Source organism: Salmo trutta, chromosome 2, assembly GCF_901001165.1.
Source record: "Salmo trutta chromosome 2, fSalTru1.1, whole genome shotgun sequence".
NCBI lineage: Eukaryota > Metazoa > Chordata > Actinopteri > Salmoniformes > Salmonidae > Salmo > Salmo trutta.
Window position 1 is genome coordinate 44,324,154 of NC_042958.1, and position 24,883 is coordinate 44,349,036.

Sequence of the window (24,883 nt, forward strand, 5' to 3'; positions counted from 1 at the left end):
GAACAGGTAAATATAGAGACATTACAGGACAGGTAGAGAAGGAACAGGTAAATATAGAGACATTACAGGACAGGTAGAGAAGGAACAGGTAAATATAGAGACATTACTGGACAGGTAGAGAAGGAACAGGTAAATATAGATACATTACAGGACAGGTAGAGAAGGAACAGGTAAATATAGAGACATTACAGGACAGGTAGAGAAGGAACAGGTAAATATAGAGACATTACAGGACAGGTAGAGAAGGAACAGGTAAATATAGATACATTACAGGACAGGTAGAGAAGGAACAGGTAAATATAGAGACATTACTGGACAGGTAGAGAAGGAACAGGTAAATATAGAGACATTACAGGACAGGTAGAGAAGGAACAGGTAAATATAGAGACATTACAGGACAGGTAGAGAAGGAACAGGTAAATATAGAGACATTACAGGACAGGTAGAGAAGGAACAGGTAAATATAGAGACATTACTGGACAGGTAGAGAAGGAACAGGTAAATATAGAGACATTACTGGACAGGTAGAGAAGGAACAGGTAAATATAGAGACATTACTGGACAGGTAGAGAAGGAACAGGTAAATATAGAGACATTACAGGACAGGTAGAGAAGGAACAGGTAAATATAGAGACATTACAGGACAGGTAGAGAAGGAACAGGTAAATATAGAGACATTACAGGACAGGTAGAGAAGGAACAGGTAAATATAGAGACATTACAGGACAGGTAGAGAAGGAACAGGTAAATATAGAGACATTACAGGACAGGTAGAGAAGGAACAGGTAAATATAGAGACATTACAGGACAGGTAGAGAAGGAACAGGTAAATATAGAGACATTACAGGACAGGTAGAGAAGGAACAGGTAAATATAGAGACATTACAGGACAGGTAGAGAAGGAACATACAGAACAGGTAGAGAAGGAACAGGTAAATATAGAGACATTACAGGACAGGTAGAGAAGGAACATACAGAACAGGTAGAGAAGGAACAGGTAAATATAGAGACATTACAGGACAGGTAGAGAAGGAACAGATGAGTAGGTAAATATAGGCCTACAGTTTGGACAGGAATGTACAGAGCAGGGCTGAGCCCCTAATGTTATGAAACTCTGGTGATACCCCTGGGCAGAACAAACTTTAACTTGTACCTTTTTTTATGCTGATTTGAATGTCATTGAGAAAACAGAAAGGTTTCTTTCTGAATTAAAAAATAATCCAATAGGTAATCATCCGGTTTTTCTAAAGTGTCTGTAATCCGATTACAATATTTTTTGCTGGTAATGTAACTGACTACAGTTTTTTTTTTTTTGCAATCAAATTAAATCTAATCAGTTACTCTCCAACCCTGAATAGATGGGAGGGGCTGAGGGAAGAGATGTTTCCACCCCTAGCTAGCATTGGTACATGTAAGGTTCAGCCTGATGCCTCTTAAGGTCATACAATGACCTATCAATGGTAAAATACAATGACCTATCAATGGTGAAATACAATGACCTATCAATGGTAAAATACAATGACCTATCAATGGTAAAATACAATGACCTATCAATGGTAAAATACAATGACCTATCAATGGTGAAATACAATGACCTATCAATGGTAAAATACAATGACCTATCAATGGTAAAATACAATGACCTATCAATGGTGAAATACAATGACCTATCAATGGTAAAATACAATGACCAATCAATGGTAAAATACAATGACCTATCAATGGTGAAATACAATGACCTATCAATGGTAAAATACAATGACCTATCAATGGTAAAATACAATGACCTATCAATGGTAAAATACAATGACCTATCAATGGTAAAATACAATGACCTATCAATGGTAAAATACAATGACCTATCAATGGTAAAATACAATGACCTATCAATGGTAAAATACAATGACCTATCAATGGTAAAATACAATTACCTATCAATGATAAAATAATAAGCACAGGATGTTTAAGGAAATATATGGAACATTTTCTATAAATGTCTGCATAACTACCTTTGGAACATTTACAAATGTGGTAGTAATCATTTATAAATGGTGAGCTAACTGTTTGTAAATGCCCTTATAAATGGTTATAAATTGTTACCAAGAATTGTGCACCTTATTTTGTGTGGATGATCAGTTTTCTAGTGTGTGAACAGATAATCAGTCCTTTTTAAATAGAAAAACAAACACTCGTACAGCGATCACATTTTTTTAATAGTTCATTAAAGTCCCATACAGAATGAGCAAGTATTTATGAGTAACCATATTCAAATAGTGCAAAACTAGAACTTGAAATGTTACTACTTGAAATGTAATTATAAAACAAAATCTTTAATCTCAAAACCATGATCTCTTTTATAGCATTCAGCTGTCACGGTCACTACTGGGAGAGTCTAGTTGATTCACTACTGGGAGAGTCTAGTTGATTCACTACTGGCGTTGGGGAGTCTAGTTGATTCACTACTGGCGTTGGGGAGTCTAGTTGATTCACTACTGGCGTTGGGGAGTCTAGTTGATTCACTACTGGCGTTGGGGAGTCTAGTTGATTCCCTCCTGGCGTTGGGGAGTCTAGTTGATTGCCAGGCACAGCCACTGGAAAAAGAAAACAAATCCAGTCAGACAGACAAACAAACAAACAGACACACTGTCTGTACAACATACTCCACAAGCTGGGTGAACAGTAGAGAAAACGCTGACGAAGACTGTTGCTAAAACACGTCTCTTCTTTGACGTCTGGTTCTTCAGAAGACATTCAAACCTTACAGGTTGTTCCTTTAACAATATGGCAGTGAGTACAGGTTGTTCCTTTAACTATATGGCAGTGAGTACAGGTTGTTCCTTTAACTATATGGCAGTGAGTACAGGATGTTCCTTTAACTATATGGCAGTGAGTACAGGTTGTTCCTTTAACTATATGGCAGTGAGTACAGGATGTTCCTTTAACTATATGGCAGTGAGTACAGGTTGTTCCTTTAACAATATGGCAGTGAGTACAGGTTGTTCCTTTAACTATATGGCAGTGAGTACAGGTTGTTCCTTTAACTATATGGCAGTGAGTACAGAATGTTCCTTTAACTATATGGCAGTGAGTACAGGTTGTTCCTTTAACAATATGGCAGTGAGTACAGGTTGTTCCTTTAACTATATGGCAGTGAGTACAGGATGTTCCTTTAACTATATGGCAGTGAGTACAGGTTGTTCCTTTAACTATATGGCAGTGAGTACAGGATGTTCCTTTAACTATATGGCAGTGAGTACAGAATGTTCCTTTAACTATATGGCAGTGAGTACAGGTTGTTCCTTTAACAATATGGCAGTGAGTACAGGTTGTTCTTTTAACAATATGGCAGTGAGTACAGGTTGTTCCTTTAACAATATGGCAGTGAGTACAGGTTGTTCCTTTAACAATATGGCAGTGAGTACAGGTTGTTCCTTTAACAATATGGCAGTGAGTACAGGTTGTTCCTTTAACAATATGGCAGTGAGTACAGGTTGTTCCTTTAACAATATGGCAGTGAGTACAGGTTGTTCTTTTAACTATATGGCAGTGAGTACAGGTTGTTCCTTTTTTCCAGTATATGCCTTTTGAACCCAGCACCCAAATCCTATCTGTTACTGTAAAAGTTTGAGTTTAGCGCGCCAATTCGTCATTCTATGAACAATGGTGACCAACATATTGAGTTAATTAAATCACAGTACTACATAATGAAATAGACAAACAGAAGTACATACTTGGGACACATCCAGCTCAATCTTCCCAGAGGCGTTGGTATCCAGAGTTTTAAACATCTCTGGTTGGGATTCAAAACAGAAAGAGGTTATTAATCCAATGCAATATTCAATGAATTGATCAATTACCAAACCAATTCACTAATCAGTCAAATTCAAATTATTGAGTTGCTGAGACATACTGTTCAAAGATCTATATCATCTATATGGTTTGGAGGATGTTCCAGAATGCCAAATGTTTGCAGGATGTCCCAGGATACCAAACATTTGTAGGATGTTCCAGGATGCCAAACATTTGTAGGATGTTCCAGGATGCCAAACATTTGCAGGATGTTCCAGGATGCCAAACATTTGCAGGATGTTCCAGGATGCCAAACATTTGCAGGATGTCCCAGGATACCAAACATTTGTAGGATGTTCCAGGATACCAAACATTTGTAGGATGTTCCAGGATGCCAAACATTTGCAGGATGTTCCAGGATGCCAAACATTTGCAGGATGTTCCAGGATGCCAAACATTTGTAGGATGTTCCAGGATGCCAAACCTTTGCAGGATGTTCCAGCATACCAAACATTTGCAGGATGTTCCAGGATGCCAAAACTATTGGAGGATGTTCCAGGATGCTAAACATTTGCAGGATGTTCCAGGATGCCAAACATTTGCAGGATGTTCCAGGATACCAAACATTTGCAGGATGTTCCAGGATGCCAAACATTTGCAGGATGTTCCAGGATACCAACCATTTGGAGTATGTTCCAGGATGCCAAACATTTGGAGGATGTTCCAGGATGCCAAACATTTGGAGGATGTTCCAGGATACCAAACATTTGCAGGATGTTCCAGGATGCCAAAAATGTGGAGGATGTTCCAGGATGCCAAAAAATTTGCAGGATGTTCCAGGATATCAAACATTTGGAGGATGTTCCAGGATGCCAAACATTTGGAGGATGTTCCAGGATGCCAAAAATTTGCAGGATGTTCCAGGATATGAAACATTTGTAGGATGTTCCAGGATGCCAAACATTTGTAGGATGTTCCAGGATGCCAAAACCTTTGGAGGATGTTCCAGGATGCCAAACTTTTGCAGGATGTTCCAGGATACCAAACATTTGTAGGATGTTCCAGGATGCCAAAACTCTTGGAGGATGTTCCAGGATGCTAAACATTTGCAGGATGTTCCAGGATGCCAAACATTTGCAGGATGTTCCAGGATGCCAAACATTTGCAGGATGTTCCAGGATGCCAAACATTTGCAGGATGTTCCAGGATGCTAAACATTTTCAGGATGTTCCAGGATGCCAAACATTTGGAGGATGTTCCAGGATGCCAAACATTTGCAGGATGTTCCAGGATACCAAACATTTGCATGATGTTCCAGAATATCAAACATTTGTAGGATGTTCCAGGATGCCAAACTTTTGCAACCAAAATTTCCACACGGGGATAATAAATTCATAATCTTATATTCTCTATTTTCATCCCAATGTTGATGGAAGAGTTGCGTTATTGTTGAATTGACTTACTGAAGAGCATTTCAACTCTGATGAGACAGTCCACGAAACAGTGAAAGTCGATGGCAAAGTGGGCGCTGGCATAACGATTCACTATGACCTGTAGCACTGCACTGTTGATGTGGAAGCCTGAGGAAAATGGCACAATCATAGAAATACAATGAATAGATTATATTAATATGGACATAAAATTCCACATACAGTAACCATCCCAGTAACCATCTAGAGCAGTGGTTCTCAACCTATCCTGATCTATCTACAGGGGGTACCTGGCCCATCTACAGGGGGTTCCTGGTCTATCTACAGGGGGTTCCTGGTCTATCTACAGGGCGATCCTGGTCTATCTACAGGGGGTTCCTGGCCCGTCTACAGGGGGCACCTGACCTATCTACAGGGGGGTACCTTGCCCATCTACAGGGGCCCCTGGCCCGTCTACAGGGGGTTCCTGGCCTATCTACAGGGGGTTCCTGGCCTATCTACAGGGGGTACCTGGCCCGTCTACAGGGGGTACCTGACCTATCTACAGGGGTTCCTGGCCTATCTACAGGGGTTCCTGGCCTATCTAGAGGGGGTTCCTGACCTATCTACAGGGGGTACCTGGCCCATCTACAGGGGGTACCTGACCTATCTACAGGGGGTTCCTGACCTATCTACAGGGGGTTCCTGACCTATCTACAGGGGGTACCTGGCCTATCTACAGGGGGTTCCTGGCCTATCTACAGGGGATTCCTGGCCCATCTACAGGGGTACCTGGCCCATCTACAGGGGGTACCTGACCTATCTACAGGGGGTACCTGACTTATCTACTGGGGGTTCCTGGCCCTTCTACAGGGGGTACCTGACCTATCTACAGGGGGTCCCTGGCCTGTCTACAGGGGGTACTTGACCTATCTACAGGGGGTTCCTGGCCTATCTACAGGGGGTACCTGACCTATCTACAGGGGGTCCCTGGCCCGTCTACAGGGGGTACCTGACCTATCTAGAGGGGGTACCTGGCCTATCTACAGGGGGTTCCTGGCCCATCTACAGGGGGTACCTGGCCTATCTACAGGGGGTTCCTGACCTATCTACAGGGGGTTCCTGGAAAGATTTAAGAAAATAATGATCAGTTGCACATGAGGGCAGTGGTGTAGGACTCACAGCTCCTGCAGCCCCCACAACCCCCAAAACCCCCACAACCCCCACAGCCCCCACACCCCCCACAACCCCCGCAGCCACCGATCCCCCCCCAAAAACGTTTATGTTACCTGCTTCTGTCAGAGCACCTCTCATCTCATGTGAACTCATAGTTCCAGAGCGGTCTGAGTCGTAACTCTTGAAAATTTCCTGAAGATACCAACCACAGCATGATGTCGAATCAGAACAGAGAAACATATATTACACAGTTAATACATACTGGGGGGAAATCCTAAATATGAACTTCTATTTAGTCACATTTTCCCTTAGTCATGCACTGATGTCAATGGAAATTAGGATTCACCCAAGGGTAGGTAGTAGACTCATCACAGAATGATTTAGTAAACTCAATCATACATAATCTAGTGAGACCTGCACACAAAAAAAACACCTTCAGCATTCATACCAAGTATTTCTGGATCTTCATCCAAAGCATGTGGAATTCAACCAGTCCCAACTTGGAATTTCCATTTTTCTGGAGACAGACAGATGTCAAGGTTTGTAACCTAAAGGTACAGGAAGTTCTCAAACAGATGTCACTATGTGTGGTATGACTCATGTATATATTGATTGGTTCAAATATACATCAGGCATCATATGAACAATTTACTCCCTCTTGTAGAAAATGTAGAAAATGTTTAGTCTGGTCCCAGATCTGTTTCTGCTGTCTATACCATAGGAGTTGGCAAGACAGCAGAAACGGGACCATTTTTAAAATGTAACCTTTATTTAACTAGGCAATTATTTACAATGACAGCCTACCCCAGCCAAACCCTAACAATGCTGGGCCAATTGTGCACCGCCCTATGGGACTCCCAATCATAGCCAGTTGTGATACAGCCTGGAATCAAACCAGGGTCTGTAGTTACACCTCTAGCACTGAGGTGCAGTGCATTAGACCGCTGCGCCACTCGGGAGCTCTCGAAAGGTTACTTTATTTTGTATTTATATTTGTATTTGCAAAAGCAGCAGCTACTCTTCCTGGGGTCCAGCAAAATTAAGGCAGTTTATACAATTAAAAAAAAATTACAATACATTCACAGATTTCACAACACACTGTGTGCCCTCAGGCCCCTACTCCACCACTACCACATATCTACATTACTAAATCCATGTGTATGTATAGTGCATATGTTATTGTGTGTGTGTGTGTGTGTGTGTGTGTGTGTGTGTGTGTGTGTGTGTGTGTGTGTGTGTGTGTGTGTGTGTGTGTGTGTGTGTGTGTGTGTGTGTGTGTGTGTGTGTGTGTGTGTGTGTGTGTGTGTGCATGCGTATACGTGCGTATGCGTGCGTGCCAATGACCATAGGAGTTGGCAAAACAGCACAAACCGATCTGGGACCAGGTTAGAAAACTGCATGGAGCAGTACAGACATTTGTGAAGGTGTCAAACCAAGATATAAAGGAAATAGTTTTTGTAACTGTAAAGGATACATCTAGAAGACTGACAATGTGACGTCCAGTTTCAAGACTAAAGCCTTCTGTCTTGATATCGGCCCCTGGAAACAATTAGGATAATATAATTAAGTTGAATAACATTCATTCTAAGGCTCGTTACATACTTGTATATTTATTTTAGAATGTTATTTAAAATGTCTTTACTTTTAGCAAAAACTTTGTTCAGAATTTCAACAAGTTGGAAGACAGTCACCTCTCCGTCCTGTTCAGGAAATAGAACAGAAACATGTCACACAAATCAGTCAACTCAGTTCCTTATTGTATGTAAAGCAGTCAACTCAGTTCATTATTGTATGTAAAGCAGTCAACTCAGTTCATTATTGTATGTAAAGCAGTCAACTCAGTTCATTATTGTATGTAAAGCAGTCAACTCAGTTCATTATTGTATGTAAAGCAGTCAACTCAGTTCATTATTGTATGTAAAGCAGTCAACTCAGGTCATTATTGTATGTAAAGCAGTCAGCTCAGGTCATTATTGTATGTAAAGTGGTCAGCTCAGGTCATTATTGTATGTAAAGCAGTCAACTCAGTTCATTATTGTATGTAAAGCAGTCAACTCAGTTCATTATTGTATGTAAAGCAGTCAGCTCAGGTCATTATTGTATGTAAAGTGGTCAGCTCAGTTCATTATTGTATGTAAAGCAGTCAGCTCAGGTCATTATTGTATGTAAAGCAGTCAGCTCAGGTCATTATTGTATGTAAAGTGGTCAGCTCAGTTCATTATTGTATGTAAAGTGGTCAGCTCAGGTCATTATTGTATGTAAAGTGGTCAGCTCAGGTCATTATTGTATGTAAAGTGGTCAGCTCAGTTCATTATTGTATGTAAAGCAGTCAGCTCAGGTCATTATTGTATGTAAAGTGGTCAGCTCAGTTCATTATTGTATGTAAAGCAGTCAGCTCAGGTCATTATTGTATGTAAAGTGGTCAGCTCAGGTCATTATTGTATGTAAAGTGGTCAGCTCAGGTCATTATTGTATGTAAAGCGGTCAGCTCAGGTCATTATTGTATGTAAAGCAGTCAGCTCAGGTCATTGTTGTATGTAAAGCAGTCAGCTCAGGTCATTATTGTATGTAAAGCAGTCAGCTCAGGTCATTATTGTATGTAAAGCAGTCAACTCAGTTCATTATTGTATGTAAAGCAGTCAGCTCAGGTCATTATTGTATGTAAAGTGGTCAGCTCAGGTCATTATTGTATGTAAAGCAGTCAGCTCAGGTCATTATTGTATGTAAAGTGGTCAGCTCAGGTCATTATTGTATGTAAAGTGGTCAGCTCAGGTCATTATTGTATGTAAAGTGGTCAGCTCAGGTCATTATTGTATGTAAAGCAGTAAGCTCAGGTCATTATTGTATGTAAAGCAGTCAGCTCAGGTCATTATTGTATGTAAAGTGGTCAGCTCAGGTCATTATTGTATGTAAAGCAGTCAGCTCAGGTCATTATTGTATGTAAAGTAGTCAGCTCAGGTCATTATTGTATGTAAAGTGGTCAGCTCAGGTCATTATTGTATGTAAAGTGGTCAGCTCAGGTCATTATTGTATGTAAAGCAGTCAGCTCAGGTCATTATTGTATGTAAAGCAGTCAGCTCAGGTCATTATTGTATGTAAAGCAGTCAGCTCAGGTCATTATTGTATGTAAAGCAGTCAGCTCAGTTCATTATTGTATGTAAAGTGGTCAGCTCAGGTCATTATTGTATGTAAAGTGGTCAGCTCAGGTCATTATTGTATGTAAAGCAGTCAGCTCAGGTCATTATTGTATGTAAAGTGGTCAGCTCAGTTCATTATTGTATGTAAAGTGGTCAGCTCAGGTCATTATTGTATGTAAAGCAGTCAGCTCAGGTCATTATTGTATGTAAAGTGGTCAGCTCAGGTCATTATTGTATGTAAAGTGGTCAGCTCAGGTCATTATTGTATGTAAAGCGGTCAGCTCAGGTCATTATTGTATGTAAAGCAGTCAGCTCAGGTCATTATTGTATGTAAAGCAGTCAGCTCAGGTCATTATTGTATGTAAAGCAGTCAGCTCAGGTCATTATTGTATGTAAAGCAGTCAGCTCAGGTCATTATTGTATGTAAAGCAGTCAGCTCAGGTCATTATTGTATGTAAAGCAGTCAGCTCAGGTCATTATTGTATGTAAAGCAGTTAGCTCAGGTCATTATTGTATGTAAAGCATTCAACTCAGTTCATTATTGTATGTAAAGTGGTCAGCTCAGGTCATTATTGTATGTAAAACCAGAGGGAACTTACATTGCCGGCGATCTGCTTGAACATTTGCTTGAAATTGGGATCCACATCTTTCTCTGCCACTTTAATCTGGAGAATAGATGTTGATCAATGAACATATTTTGCATATATTATCTCAAAAAGACAGGCAGGAAAACAGTCGTTCTGAATAGATTAACAATAGACTTTGGAATAAATAAGGGAACAACTAAGGAGTAGGTCACCAGCTTACCTCCTTCACCACTTTAGCAGCAACCGATCCCATTTCACTGGAATGACACATTTAGTTTTAGTTACACACTTTATCCACTAGGTGGCGGTATCAGCTAGTAAAGAAACAGATCGTTTTAGTTACACTCTGTATCCACTAGGTGGGGGTATCAGCTAGTAAAGAAACAGATCGTTTTAGTTACACTCTGTATCCACTAGGTGGGGGTATCAGCTAGTAGAGAAACAGATCGTTTTAGTTACACTCTGTATCCACTAGGTGGGGGTATCAGCTAGTAGAGAAACAGATCGTTTTAGTTACACTCTGTATCCACTAGGTGGGGGTATCAGCTGTAGCCCCTTCCCCTTAACCCCTCCTCCTAGGCACTTCATTAAATAACCCCTTATCCCATTCCCCTAGGCACCTCATGGAACAACCCCTTAGCCCCTTCCCCTAGGTACTCATTGCCAACTCCTAGCTACTTCCTTTCCCTAGGCATTTCATTGGCCTTCCGTAGGTGAACATTTAGCCATATTGGTTACCTCATCCTTTCAGAAGTGTGTAGGGGTTAAGGCCTAGGAGCTGTTTCTAGACAAGATCACATCTGGAGTATTTCTCTTGTCTTTTCCGGTGTCCTGTGTGAATTTAAATATGCTCTCTCTAATTCTCTCTTTCTCTTTCTTTCTTTCTTTCTCTCTCTCGGGGGACCTGAGCCCTAGGACCATGCCTCAGGACTACCTGGCTTGATGACTCCTTGTTGTCCCCAGTTCACCTGGCCGTGCTGCTGCTCCAGTTCCAACTGTTCTGCCTGCAGCTATGGAACCCTGACCTGTTCACCGGACATGCTATCTGTCCCAGACCTGTTGTCCCCGACCTGCTGGAACCCTGACCTATTCACCGGACGTGCTACCTGTCCCAGACCTGCTGTTTTTAACTCTCTAGAGACAGCAGGGGCGGTAGAGATACTCTCAAAGATCGGCTATGAAAATGCCAACTGACACGTACTCTTGTGTTACTGACTTGTTGCACCCTCAACAACTACTATGATTATTATTATTTGACAATGCTGGTCATTTATGAACATTTGAACATCTAGGCCATGTGTTCTTATAATCTCCACCCGGCACAGCCAGAAGAGGACTGGCCACCCCTCATAGCCTGGTTCCTCTCTAGGTTTCTTCCTAGGTTTTGGCCTTTCTAGGGAGTTTTTCCTAGCCACTGTGCTTCTACACCTGCATTGCTTGCTGTTTGGGGTTTTAGGCTGGGTTTCTGTACAGCACTTTGAGATATCAGCTGATGTAAGAAGGGCTATATAAATAAATGTGATCTGATTTGATTTGATCATAGTGTCTAGGAGGTTAAGGACTAGGAGTTGTTTCTAGACAGGACCATAGTGTGTAGGGGTTAGGGGTTAAGGACTAGGAATTGTTTCTAGACAGTACCGAATTAAGGACTAAGAGTTGTTTCTAGACAGGTCCATAGTGTGTAGGGGTTAAGGACTAGGAGTTGTTTCTAGACAGGACCATAGTGTGTAGGGGTTAAGGACTAAGAGTTGTTTCTAGACAGGATCATATTAAGGACTAGGAGTTGTTTCTAGACAGGGCCAAAGTGTCTAGGAGGTTAAGGACGAAGAGTTGTTTCTAGACAGGACCATAGTGTGTAGGGGCTAAGGACTAAGAGTTGTTTCTAGACAGGACCATAGTGTCTAGGAAGTTAGGGACTAAGAGTTGTTTCTAGACAGGATCATATTAAGGACTAAGAGTTGTTTCTAGACAGGATCATATTAAGGACTAAGAGTTGTTTCTAGACAGGACCATATTAAGGACTAAGAGTTGTTTCTAGACAGGATCATAATAAGGACTAAGAGTTGTTTCTAGACAGGATCATAGTGTCTAGGAGGTTAAGGATTAGGAGTTGTTTCTAGACAGGATCATATTAAGGACTAAGAGTTGTTTCTAGACAGGATTGTAGTGTCTAGGAGGTTAAAGACTAGGAGTTGTTTCTAGACAGGATCATATTAAGGACTAAGAGTTGTTTCTAGACCTGGACCATATTAAGGACTAAGAGTTGTTTCTAGACAGGGTCAAGGTGTCTAGGAAGCTAAGGACTAGGAGTTGTTTCTAGACAGGATCATATTAAGGACTAAGAGTTGTTTCAAGACAGGATCATAGTGTCTAGGAGGTTAAGGACTAAGAGTTGTTTCTAGACAGGACCATGGTGTCTAGGAGGTTAAGGACTAGGAGTTGTTTCTAGACAGGATCATAGTGTCTAGGAGGTTAAAGACTAGGAGTTGTTTCTAGACAGGATCATATTAAGGACTAAGAGTTGTTTCCAGACAGGATCATAGTGTCTAGGATGTTAAGGACTAAGAGTTGTTTCTAGACAGGACCATTGTGTCTAGGAGGTTAAGGACTAGGAGTTGTTTCTAGACAGGATCATATTAAGGACTAAGAGTTGTTTCTAGACAGGATCATATTAAGGACTAAGAGTTGTTTCAAGACAGGATCATAGTGTCTAGGAGGTTAAGGACTAAGAGTTGTTTCTAGACAGGACCATAGTGTCTAGGAGGTTAAGGACTAGGAGTTGTTTCTAGACAGGATCATATTAAGGACTAAGAGTTGTTTCTAGACATGATCATAGTGTCTAGGAGGTTAAAGACTAGGAGTTGTTTCTAGACAGGATCATATTAAGGACTAAGAGTTGTTTCTAGACAGGACCATATTAATGACTAAGAGTTGTTTCTAGACAGGATCATAATAAGGACTAAGAGTTGTTTCTAGACAGGATCATAGTGTCTAGGAGGTTAAGGATTAGGAGTTGTTTCTTGACAGGGTCATATTAAGGACTAAGAGTTGTTTCTAGACAGGACCATAGTGACTATGAGGTTAAGGACTAAGAGTTGTTTCTAGACAGGATCATATTAAGGACTAAGAGTTGTTTCTAGACAGGACCATATTAAGGACTAAGAGTTGTTTCTAGACAGGGTCATAGTGTCTAGGAGGCTAAGGACTAGGAGTTGTTTCTAGACAGGATCATATTAAGGACTAAGAGTTGTTTCCAGACAGGATCATAGTGTCTAGGAGGTTAAGGACTAAGAGTTGTTTCTAGACAGGACCATAGTGTCTAGGAGGTTAAGGACTAGGAGTTGTCTCTAGACAGGATCATATTAAGGACTAAGAGTTGTTTCTAGACAGGATTATAGTGTCTAGGAGGTTAAGGACTAGGAGTTGTCTCTAGACAGGATCATATTAAGGACTAAGAGTTGTTTCTAGACAGGACCATAGTGAATATGAGGTTAAGGACTAAGAGTTGTTTCTAGACAGGATTATATTAAGGACTAATAGTTGTTTCTAGACAGGACCATATTAAGGTCTAAGAGTTGTTTCTAGACAGGATCATATTAAGGACTAAGAGTTTGTTTCTAGACAGGACCATAGTGTCTAGGTGGTTAGGGACTAGGAGTTGTTTATAGACAGGATCATACTGTGTAGGGGTTAAGGACTAAGAGTTGTTTCTAGACAGGACCATAGTGTCTAGGAGGTCAAGGACTAGGAGTTGTTTCTAGACAGGACCATAGTGTGTAGGAGGTGAAGGACTAGGAGTTGTTTCTAGACAGGATCATAGTGTGTAGGGGTTAAGGACTAAGAGTTGTTTCCAGACAGGACCATAGTGTCTAGGAGGTCAAGGACTATGAGTTGTTTCTAGACAGGACCATATTAAGGACTAAGATATTTTTCTAGACAGGACCATAGTGTGGAGGAGGTTAAGGACTAAGAGTTGTTTCTAGACAGGACCATAGTGTCTAGGAGGTCAAGGACTAGGAGTTGTTTCTAGACAGGACCATATTAAGGACTAAGAGTTGTTTCCAGACAGGACCACAGTGTGGAGGAGGTTAAGGACTAAGAGTTGTTTCTAGACAGTACCGTATTAAGGACTAAGAGTTGTTTCTAGACAGGACCATCGTGTGTAGCGGTTAAGGACTAGGAGTTGTTTCTAGACAGGACCATCGTGTGTAGGGGTTAAGGACAAAGAGTTGTTTCTAGACAGGACCATAGTGTCTGGGAGGTTAGGGACTAAGAGTTGTTTCTAGACAGGACCATAGTGTCTAGGAGGTTAAGGACTCAGAGTTGTTTCTAGACAGGACCATAGTGTGTGGTTAGAGGTGAACGGACATACCTGGTGGCAACATGTTTCTCCGAGAACACTCTGAGGATGAAGCTGCCGTTCTTGTGAGGCTGGAAGGTAGAGGGGATGATAACATACTCCCCGGGGGGAAGGCAGAAACGGTCACACACCTACAGAAAAACAAATCAAACTTGAATTAAAGTTCAATTGTAGAATAAGGTTTTAGGATAACATCCTAGTTCCCTTCAATGAGGAAGTAAGGTTTTAGGATAACATCCTAGTTCCCTTCAATGATGAATTAAGGTTTTAGGATAACATCCTAGTTCCCTTCAATGATGAAGTAAGGTTTCAGGATAACAGCCTAGTTCCGTTCTATGATATTTATTGTTGACGTGTTTCGGAAGCAAGCATTTTTTCTTGAAGGTGTAATTAAAATTGTAACCCACTTTACAAGCAACCGACCTACCTCTCTGGTGTTAATGAAGGTGCTGCTCATGGCCACGTGTTTCTGTCTCAGCAGCACGTCTGGTCCCAGGTGGATGTTAGATTGACCCTTATACTGAGGAAGTGGAGGGAAGGGGAGAGAGATCGCTACCTGTGTCCTCAGACAAACATTCATCATGGGGGCAATTGATGTGAAAATATATCAATAGAAAACTGATAGGCAATTCAGATAAAGAGATAGACAGAGAAATCAACCATGGTTTACCAACCATGAGTGATACAGAAATAAGATATTGTAGGATATTGTATAATGCACAGAGCAGGCAGCCTCATTACAGACTGAATTGGATTCATCTATTTGCTTGAATTGATTGATGAACACAAACCTCATTAGGAACCTGTAAGAGAAAAGCAGGAACAAGAGTCGTAAATCATCATAGATGAATCCTGTTGAATTATATTGACATTATATTACCCACATGTACATATTACCTCAATTACCTCGACTAATTTGTGTCCCCGCACATTGACTCTGTACTGGTACCTCCTGTATATAGCCTCCACATTGACTCTGTACCGGTACCCCCTGTATATAGCCTCCATACCGGTACCCCCGTATATAGTCTCGCTACTGTTATTTTACTGCTGCTCTTTAAATTACTTGTTACTTTTATTTTCCATTTTTTACTTTACACTTATTTTTCTTAAAACTGCATTGTTGGTTAAGGTCTTGCATTTCACATTTTTTATTTTACTAGGCAAGTCAGTTACGAACAAATTCTTATTTTCAATGGCAGCCTAGGAACAGTGGGTTAACTGCCTTGTTCAGGGGCAGAACGACAGATTTTTACCTTGTCAGCTCAGGGATTTGATCTTGCAACCTTTCGGTTACTAGTCCAACACTCTAACCACTAGGCTACCTGCCACCCTACTGTAAGGTCTACACCTGTTGTATTCGGGCGCATGTGACAAATACAATTTGATTTGATTGGATTTTATTTGATATTAACAGAACAGAGTATGATGGAGCAGAATAGTTGATTGATGATCTATGCTTCATTTGGAGCAAGGGGCCTAATTAATAAATATTGGTGTAATACATACCGCATAGATGGCGAACCCGATGGCACTGAGGTCTTCTCCCATCTGGCGGTTGCGCCGTCCATCTTTCTGCATCAGGCCCACCAGGAAAGTGCAGCCATCCTCACCATCCAGAGGGTCATCGTCTACATCCTCCAGACACACCAGAAACTGGGGGTTGGAGCAGAACGTGGCTGGAAGGAAACCACACAGAGGGAAATCAGTGCCCCTGAAGCAGTTTAGGGGTTAAGTGTCTTGCTCAAGGGCAAAACGAGAGGAAATGGCATCTATGATACATCGAAATTTAACCCAACCAGTGAAAGACTCTTTCATACTTCTTCTGTAGTATGGTTCTTGAAATAAACATGAAAAAAATCTCCAAAAACACTCAAATATACTGGAACAAAAATATAAACGCAGAATGCAACAATTTAATAGATTTTAATGAGTTACAGATTGTATAAGGAAATCAGTAATTTTGTATGATTCAACCGGTTTCCCCGGGCCAGCTGTGCTATTCTCCCGCCAATATCCAGCAACTTCACACCGCCATTGAAGAAGAGTGGGAGAACATTCCACAGGTGACAATCAACAGCATGAGCAACTCTATGCAAAGGAGATGTATCACGCTGCATGAGGCAAAATGGTGGTTCACCAGATACTGACTAGTTTCTAGGTATCTGTGACCAACAGATTTGTATCTGTACTCCCAGTCATGTCATCCATAGATTAGGGCCTAATGAACTAATTTTAAACGACTGATTTCCTTATATGAAATGTAACTCAGTTAAATCGATTAAATTGTTGCATGCTGCGTTTATATTTTTGTTCCAGTATATTTGGGTGTTTTTGGAGATTTTGTTCATGTTTATTTCGAGCCCCCATAATGCAGAACGAGCATGGGGAAGTCAAGTCAAGAGAAATCGCAAAACAAAAGTCTCCAGATGCTTTTATAACATGGCTTTTACTGTACTGTACATCTACAGACGGTCAACAACTTCTCCTTTAAACTATTCGGACTTGTTGGATGTACCTGGATGGTTCCTGCAGCCTCCAGCGGTAGACCCTGTCCTCCACATGCCTTTGTACTGGTAGTGGTTCCAGCGGCCCACCTCATCACTGGTCAGTGTGTCCGGAGTCAGGTTACAGATCTCCAGCTTGGAGAACTGACGCGTAAAGTCTGAATAGGACATCCTGGAGACAGAGAGACAGAGCATAGCCTGGATGAACTAGACTTAACACTGTACCGACCATGGTTTCCCTTCAAAACAACAGTGAAATAATTGGGGATGCCAAGCTAAGAACTGCCTCACAATGTCTGAGTGGAACATCCTGGAGATTCTAGTGGAAACACTTCAGCAAGGCGTAAGCCGATACGCGTTGGTGTATTTCAATAATGACTTAGTTCACACAATAGAGGCTTTTTAACTTTCAAACCCACACAAGTGCCTGATTTTAATGCCACTTAGCAACCATTTGTGGTTATAATTTTTCCTTTTGTTTTTCTACAGATGCCGTATCTTAATTTGATCATCCTGTTGATCAGGCAGGAAATGCAAACGTGTAGTATTTTCTAGGTTTAAAAAGTCTTCTAGAGTTTGTAATTTCCGCTTTAAAATGTCAGAGTTGATTTGCCCTAACAAAAAATATATCAAGCCCTACACCATCGTTATTATAATTCACATTTCCTGTTGCCGTAGGATTATTTTCCTGCTGTTAGTAGGCTGGCTCAAATTAAGATCCTACGTCAGTAGTACTATTCCTCTGAAACAGCACCTGTGGTTGTCATGAACGTTTAAATGTTTTATGTGGCTCAGTTGGTAGAGCGTGGCACTTGCAACACCAGGGTTGTGGGTTCAATTCCCACAGGAGACCAGTGCAGAAAATGTATTCCCTCACTTCTGTAAGTCTCTCTGGATAGAAGCGTCTGCTAAATGACTAAAATGTAAATGTACATTTAAGCAGGAAGTCAAGCTGAGACCCCAGGTCTCTTTTGCAGAGGAGCCCTGCATGAACATAACTATATACGCATCAATTACACTATATATAGCCTATCTATATACACATCAATTACACTATATATAGCTATCTGCCTATCTATATACACATAAATTACACTATATATAGCCTATCTATATGCACATCAATTACACTATACACGTCTATATACACATCAATTACACTATACATATCTTTCTACACATCAATTAGACAATACCTAGCCTATCTCTATACACACAAATTACACAATACATGAAAAGCAAAACACTGTCATATGAAACAAATACTAACTCCAGCAACTTCAAGGAGTTTTGGAGATCATTCCACAGGAGATGCGCAAAACAACTAAAAGCAGATTCATCTAACTGGGTGGTGATTGAATGGATCTCCAGGGTTAGCCATCCCTGAGTCCTGGTCTGGTAACTGGGTGGTGATTGAATGGATCTCCAGGGTTAGCCATCCCTGAGTCCTGGTCTGGTAACTGGGTGGTGATTGAATGGATCTCCAGGGTTAGCCATCCCTGTGTCCTGGTCTGGTAACTGGGTGGTGATTGAAGGGATCTCCAGGGTTAGCCATCCCTGAGTCCTGGTCTGGTAACTGGGTGGTGATTGAATGGATCTCCAGGGTTAGCCATCCCTGAGTCCTGGTCTGGTAACTGGGTGGTGATTGAATGGATCTCCAGGGTTAGCCATCCCTGTGTCCTGGTCTGGTAACTGGGTGGTGATTGAATGGATCTCCAGGGTTAGCCATCCCTGAGTCCTGGTCTGGTAACTGGGTGGTGATTGAAGGGATCTCCAGGGTTAGCCATCCCTGAGTCCTGGTCTGGTAACTGGGTGGTGATTGAATGGATCTCCAGGGTTAGCCATCCCTGAGTCCAGGTCTGGTAACTGGGTGGTGATTGAATGGATCTCCAGGGTTAGCCATCCCTGAGTCCTGGTCTGGTAACTGGGTGGAGATTGAAGGGATCTCCAGGGTTAGCCATCCCTGAGTCCTGGTCTGGTAACTGGGTGGTGATTGAAGGGATCTCCAGGGTTAGCCATCCCTGAGTCCTGGTCTGGTAACTGGGTGGTGATTGAAGGGATCTCCAGGGTTAGCCATCCCTGAGTCCTGGTCTGGTAACTGGGTGGTGATTGAAGGGGTCTCCAGGGTTTGCCATCCCTGAGTCCTGGTCTGGTAACTGGGTGGTGATTGAAGGGATCTCCAGGGTTTGCCATCCCTGAGTCCTGGTCTGGTAACTGGGTGGTGATTGAATGGATCTCCAGGGTTAGCCATCCCTGAGTCCTGGTCTGGTAACTGGGTGGTGATTGAAGGGATCTCCAGGGTTAGCCATCCCTGAGTCCAGGTCTGGTAACTGGGTGGTGATTGAATGGATCTCCAGGGTTAGCCATCCCTGAGTCCTGGTCTGGTAACTGGGTGGAGATTGAAGGGATCTCCAGGGTTAGCCATCCCTGAGTCCTGGTCTGGTAACTGGGTGGTGATTGAAGGGATCTCCAGGGTTAGCCATCCCTGAGTCCTGGTCTGGTAACTGGGTGGTGATTGAAGGGATCTCCAGGGTTAGCCATCCCTGAGTCCTGGTCTGGTAACTGGGTGGTGATTGAATGGATCTCCAGGGTTAGCCATCCCTGAGTCCTGGTCTGGTAACTGGGTGGTGATTGAAGGGATCTCCAGGGTTATCCATCCCTGAGTCCTGGTCTGGTAACTGGGTGGTGATTGAAGGGATCTCCAGGGTTAGCCATCACTGTGTCCAGGTCTGGTACCCGGGTGGTGATTGAAGGGATCTCCAGGGTTTGCCATCCCTGAGTCCTGGTCTGGTAACTGGGTGGTGATTGAATGGATCTCCAGGGTTAGCCATCCCTGAGTCCTGGTCTGGTAACTGGGTGGTGATTGAAGGGATCTCCAGGGTTTGCCATCCCTGAGTCCTGGTCTGGTAACTGGGTGGTGATTGAATGGATCTCCAGGGTTTGCCATCCCTGAGTCCAGGTCTGGTAACTGGGTGGTGATTGAAGGGATCTCCAGGGTTAGCCATCCCTGAGTCCTGGTCTGGTAACTTATACCTCTGAAGGTTAACAATGAGGTAAGGTATGGTGGAAGTTAATGCAAGAGGCTCTTTATACACGAAAAGAGCGCAATGCATCGATCTATGCAACTTCAAAGAGGGCCAGCCTACTTTCTGATACAAAATACAGTGTTTTGTACTGAACCTATCACCTGTAATAAAACGCAATGCGCTATGATAAACTGCATTCAATGGCTTCAATAAAGTGGAAGCTGCATTCATGGAGACATATCGCAATATTCATATAGACATATCATCACCATCGTCATATAGATGATATCCCCATAGTCAGTAACCGTATGTTGACTGAATGATTTGTTTTCTGTTATTTTTAATTCTTAATTTCTTATCCAACTCATTAACAGGCTTTTTGAAAGATTGCTTTTCATCAATCCTGATACCCAGATATTGTTAAGCGGGGACACGATCAACGAGGGCACCATCCAAATTACGTATGCATAAATCATCAGATACATTTTTTTTCGCGATTTTGGAAAATAACATATACTTGGTTTTACCTGTATTAAGTACCAATTTCAGTTCAACAAATGCTTTCTGCAGGGCAATAAAGGTTGATTGAAGCATAAAAACATAATTGAACACCATTAGTAAATACACAGTGTGTTCTGTCCTTTAAATCATTTTTTACACCAGCTACCCACAGCCTGACCAATTTATAAAAGCCTCTGAATAAGTATTGAGTGGTCCACAGTGTCGAAGGCTTTAGACAGGTCAATAAAAAGTGGCCCACAGTGCTTCCTCTTATCCAATCAATTACAAACATAATTTAAAACCAAAGAAGTAACAGAAATGGTGCTATGACCTACTCTGAAACCTGACTGGTGTAGATTTAGGTCTAAAGTAGTACACTACTACCTTATAGACCCTGGTCTAAAGTAGTGCACTACTACCCTATAGACCCTGGTCTAAAGTAGTGCACTACTTAGTATACATTTAAGTTAAAAAAGGATCTAAGTTTAGTATTTACACAATTATTTAGGTCACAGGGGTCACCACCTTTGTGAAGGAGGAGTGTATGTGCTGCCTTCCAGACTCTGACGATGGTTCCAGAAACCATTGTAATGTAAAACATGTGTGTTAAAGATTCTGCAATCACAGGAGCAGAAAGCTGCAGCAAGAAAGGATCAAGTAAATCAGGCTCAGTGTATTATTTTAGAACATAACAAGTAGAAAGTTGTTGAAATGAAAACAAAGATTTACTAGAAGTTGAACTTCCATCGAAACAACTATAAGAGTCTAGGAGAGGGGCATGCACTCAATTTATTAAACCACCATTTCATTTAAATAAAAAGCCTTCCGAGATCAAACACTGATCAAGAGCATCACTTATCTTACATTTCTCAGTAATCATGCCAGAGTCTGACACAACTTTCTTATGCAGGGAAGGAGAGGACTTTCTATGCTTCAGTGCATTAAATGTTGCACAAAATTTAGACGGATCCCCAGCAGAGTCTGAGATAGAACATAGAAAGTAGCTAGATTTTGTTTTGTTGATTGAGGATGAACATGTACTTCTCAATTGCCTGAAAAGATGTCAATCAGCTAAAGAGTAAGTATTTCTATTCTTGGCCCAGGCCTGATTTCTCATCATAAAAAGATCTGAAAGTTCTACAGAGAACCAAGGATTTGTTCTCTTTTTTACTCAAAGTCTTTTAAAGGGTGCGTGTTTGTCTGCCAGAGAGATACAAATAGATGAGAACAATTCTGAAGGGATCCTGCTAATTATTTTTCTTCAAATATCTCAGTAAAATTGACAGGACTTGGAGGGAACCCCACACAGAAGAATTAAAATTACAGAACAGATCTGGGAGGGAACACAGAAGAATTAAAATTACAGAACAGAACTGGGAGGGAACATAGAAGAGTTCATAGAACATAACTGGGAGGGAACACAGGAGAGTTAATAGAACAGAACAGAACAAATGCTCTATTATACATCTGTAGACATCAACTGGACTTAATGATATGTACTGAATACATAATGCTATTGTGCAACTTGCCCATAAGTTGGCCGTAGGTAGAACAGGGTGTCAGACCCTTGTATACAAATTAAATAAATATATTGGCACAAAGACAGACCAGGGGGTCACAGATAAAAAATAAATAAATATCTGCTAAGACTTTTTTGAAACCCCCAACTCATAACGCCTTCATGCCAAACGTCTTTTTTAACCTGTTATTAAGCTTCATAAATGTATCATCACTTATGAGAAGGAAAACTCTTAATGACACAGTGACATCCCCAAAGGGCAGTGACCGACTTACCAGAACTCCCCATCCTCAGCAACATGATCCAGCTTCAGTTTCTCGTCGGGACAGACATATTTCCATTCACTGGAACTGATAAAAGGGATACACCAGTCAGTGTAAATAGTTTTTTTTTGTACAGGTGATCATAGTCTATGCAGTATGCAGAGAGCTATTCTACCCTACCAAGCAAAAAGGCAGGAGCTGCTCATAGCGTGGAACTGAGAAAAATGTATTTTATTTACTTTGGTTTCACAGTAAATTTATGCAGTTACTGCTAACATAACCTCCATGTTCTCCAAACACAATACAATAGAGGCAGGATACTTGTCCACATGATTAAGCATGTATTTAATGTAGCAAAAAAATGACATTAACTCATTTTGGACCAATTTAGCAGTTACTGCCTTTTTGCTTGGTAGGGCAGTTTTCCACTCTCAATATTATTTGGTGTAGGTCTTCCATGTGGACACAGTGGGCATATCATAGCCTGGTCCCAGACCTGTTTGTGCTGTCTTGACAACTCCTTTGGTGACAATGAGCATAGAAGTTGACAAGACAGCACAAACAGATCTACGACCAGGCTGTAGAGTTTGTCGGTAGTCTATTTCAGAGTGCTGTTTGGAAGTCATCATCATTCCCTCACCCATCACTCCAGGGCCCAGTCCACTCCACCTGTCCCCAGGGGTTCCTGATGCGAATCAGCTGGACCGGGTCTCCATGGAGATGGACCTGGATTGATGACAGGACTCACTTACGCCTGTGGTCTTATTTAACACTCTCAGTACTGTGTTTTTCTCCCATATTTTGTGGTTTTATTGAAAGGGTAGGACAGTCAAGGGAAGACAGAAAAGGTAGAAGTGCCCATCAGAAAGACAGATGAACCTGAGGTTAGTGCCCATCAGAAAGACAGGTGAACCTGGGGTTAGTGCCGATCAGAAAGACATAAGAACCTGGGTTTAGAGGCCATCAGAATGACAGATGAACCTGAGGTTAGTGCCCATCAGAAAGACAGGTGAACCTGGGGTTAGTGCCGATCAGAAAGACATAAGAACCTGGGGTTAGTACCCATCAGAAAGACATAAGAACCTGGGGTTAGTACCCATCAGAAAGACATAAGAACCTGAGGTTAGTACCCATCAGAAAGACAGATGAACCTGGGGTTAGTACCCATCAGAAAGACAGATGAACCTGGGGTTAGTACCCATCAGAAAGACAGATGAACCTGGGGTTAGCGCCCATCAGAAAGACAGATGAACCTGGGGTTAGTACCCATCAGAAAGACAGATGAACCTGGGGTTAGTGCCCATCAGAATGACAGATGAACCTGGGGTTAGTACCCATCAGAAAGACAGATGAACCTGGGGTTAGTGCCCATCAGAAAGACAGATGAACCTGGGGTTAGCGCCCATCAGAATGACAGATGAACCTGGGGTTAGCGCCCATCAGAATGACAGATGAACCTGGGGTTAGTACCCATCAGAAAGACAGATGAACCTGGGGTTAGTGCCCATCAGAAAGACAGATGAACCTGGGGTTAGCGCCCATCAGAAAGACAGGTGAACCTGGGGTTAGAACCCATCAGAAAGACTTAAGAACCTGAGGTTAGTGCCCATCAGAAAGACAGATGAACCTGGGGTAAATGGTGCTAGTACAGTGTGGACACTATGATATGTAGGTACTTTACCTCTTCAGCACCAGTGACAGAGTATGCATGTCCTTTCACCAGTTTAAGAGCTGTCACTGCCTCTGTCTCATAGGAATTGGTGATCTGAAAATAAACAATTGTGATGTTCGTATCTAAATCAATCAATCAAACAATCAACCAATGTAAATATCTAAATTCAACCTACATCAATGGAACAGCCCAGTAGAGAGCCCAGCCCCAGAGCCTTCTCCATGATCTTGAAGAGGTGAGGAGGAGCTTTGTCCAACTGGTATATCTCTGCTATCCCTCCTGTGAAGTCCTCAAAACCTTCAATGGTGGAGCCACCTGACAGAGACTCATAGCATCCATTCACCCTGAGAGAGAGAGATAGACAGCGAGAGAGAGAAAAACAGAAAGAGGGACAGAAAGAGACAGACAGACAGACAGACAGACAGACAGACAGACAGACAGACAGACAGACAGACAGACAGACAGACAGACAGACAGACAGACAGACAGACAGACAGACAGACAGACAGACAGACAGACAGACAGACAGACAGACAGGCAGACAGGCAGACAGGCAGATAGGCAGATAGGCAGATAGGCAGATAGACAGGCAGACCATTAGAAAGAAATGGCATGCAATATATTCAGTGACATACAGTGATGTCCAACAAGTATTGGGACAGTGACAAGTTTGTTGTTGTTTTGGCTCTGCGCTCCAGCATTTTGGATTGGAAATGATATAATACTATGAGGTTAAAGTGCAGACTGTCAGCTTTAATTTGAGGGTATTTTGTACTTACGCGTATTAAAGTAGTAAAATGTTTAGTATCTGGTCCCATATTCCTAGCATCCAATGATTACATCAAGCTTGTGACTCTACAAAAGTTGTTGGAGGCATTTGCTGTTTGTTTGGTTGTGTTTCAGACTATTTTGTGCCAAATAGATATTAATGGTAAAT

General features: G+C 41.9%; 1 protein-coding gene and 1 long non-coding RNA gene across 2 annotated transcripts in view; both read right to left on the reverse strand.

The window, feature by feature from the left end:
• Positions 1 to 2,192: 2,192 nt before the first annotated feature.
• LOC115155631 (calpain-2 catalytic subunit) overlaps positions 2,193 to 24,883 on the reverse strand; it is a 39,802-nt gene continuing 17,111 nt past the window's right edge. The window contains exons 6-23 of the mRNA XM_029702440.1: positions 24,122 to 24,290; positions 23,956 to 24,039; positions 22,915 to 23,000; positions 22,287 to 22,361; positions 16,977 to 17,137; positions 15,968 to 16,137; positions 15,250 to 15,261; positions 14,886 to 14,978; positions 14,471 to 14,589; positions 10,319 to 10,355; positions 10,111 to 10,176; positions 8,017 to 8,074; positions 7,849 to 7,913; positions 6,823 to 6,891; positions 6,488 to 6,566; positions 5,253 to 5,369; positions 3,732 to 3,790; positions 2,193 to 2,591 (exon numbers count right to left, since the gene is read on the reverse strand). Of these exons, the coding sequence (XP_029558300.1) occupies positions 2,568 to 2,591; positions 3,732 to 3,790; positions 5,253 to 5,369; positions 6,488 to 6,566; positions 6,823 to 6,891; positions 7,849 to 7,913; positions 8,017 to 8,074; positions 10,111 to 10,176; positions 10,319 to 10,355; positions 14,471 to 14,589; positions 14,886 to 14,978; positions 15,250 to 15,261; positions 15,968 to 16,137; positions 16,977 to 17,137; positions 22,287 to 22,361; positions 22,915 to 23,000; positions 23,956 to 24,039; positions 24,122 to 24,290 (1,543 nt within the window). The 3' untranslated portion in view covers positions 2,193 to 2,567. The remainder of the gene's footprint in view (positions 2,592 to 3,731; positions 3,791 to 5,252; positions 5,370 to 6,487; positions 6,567 to 6,822; positions 6,892 to 7,848; positions 7,914 to 8,016; positions 8,075 to 10,110; positions 10,177 to 10,318; positions 10,356 to 14,470; positions 14,590 to 14,885; positions 14,979 to 15,249; positions 15,262 to 15,967; positions 16,138 to 16,976; positions 17,138 to 22,286; positions 22,362 to 22,914; positions 23,001 to 23,955; positions 24,040 to 24,121; positions 24,291 to 24,883) is intronic.
• LOC115155637 (uncharacterized) lies at positions 23,061 to 23,376 on the reverse strand. The gene is made up of 2 exons (XR_003868107.1): positions 23,256 to 23,376; positions 23,061 to 23,153 (listed from the first exon to the last, which is right to left on the reverse strand). It is a non-coding gene; the product is annotated as an uncharacterized LOC115155637 (long non-coding RNA).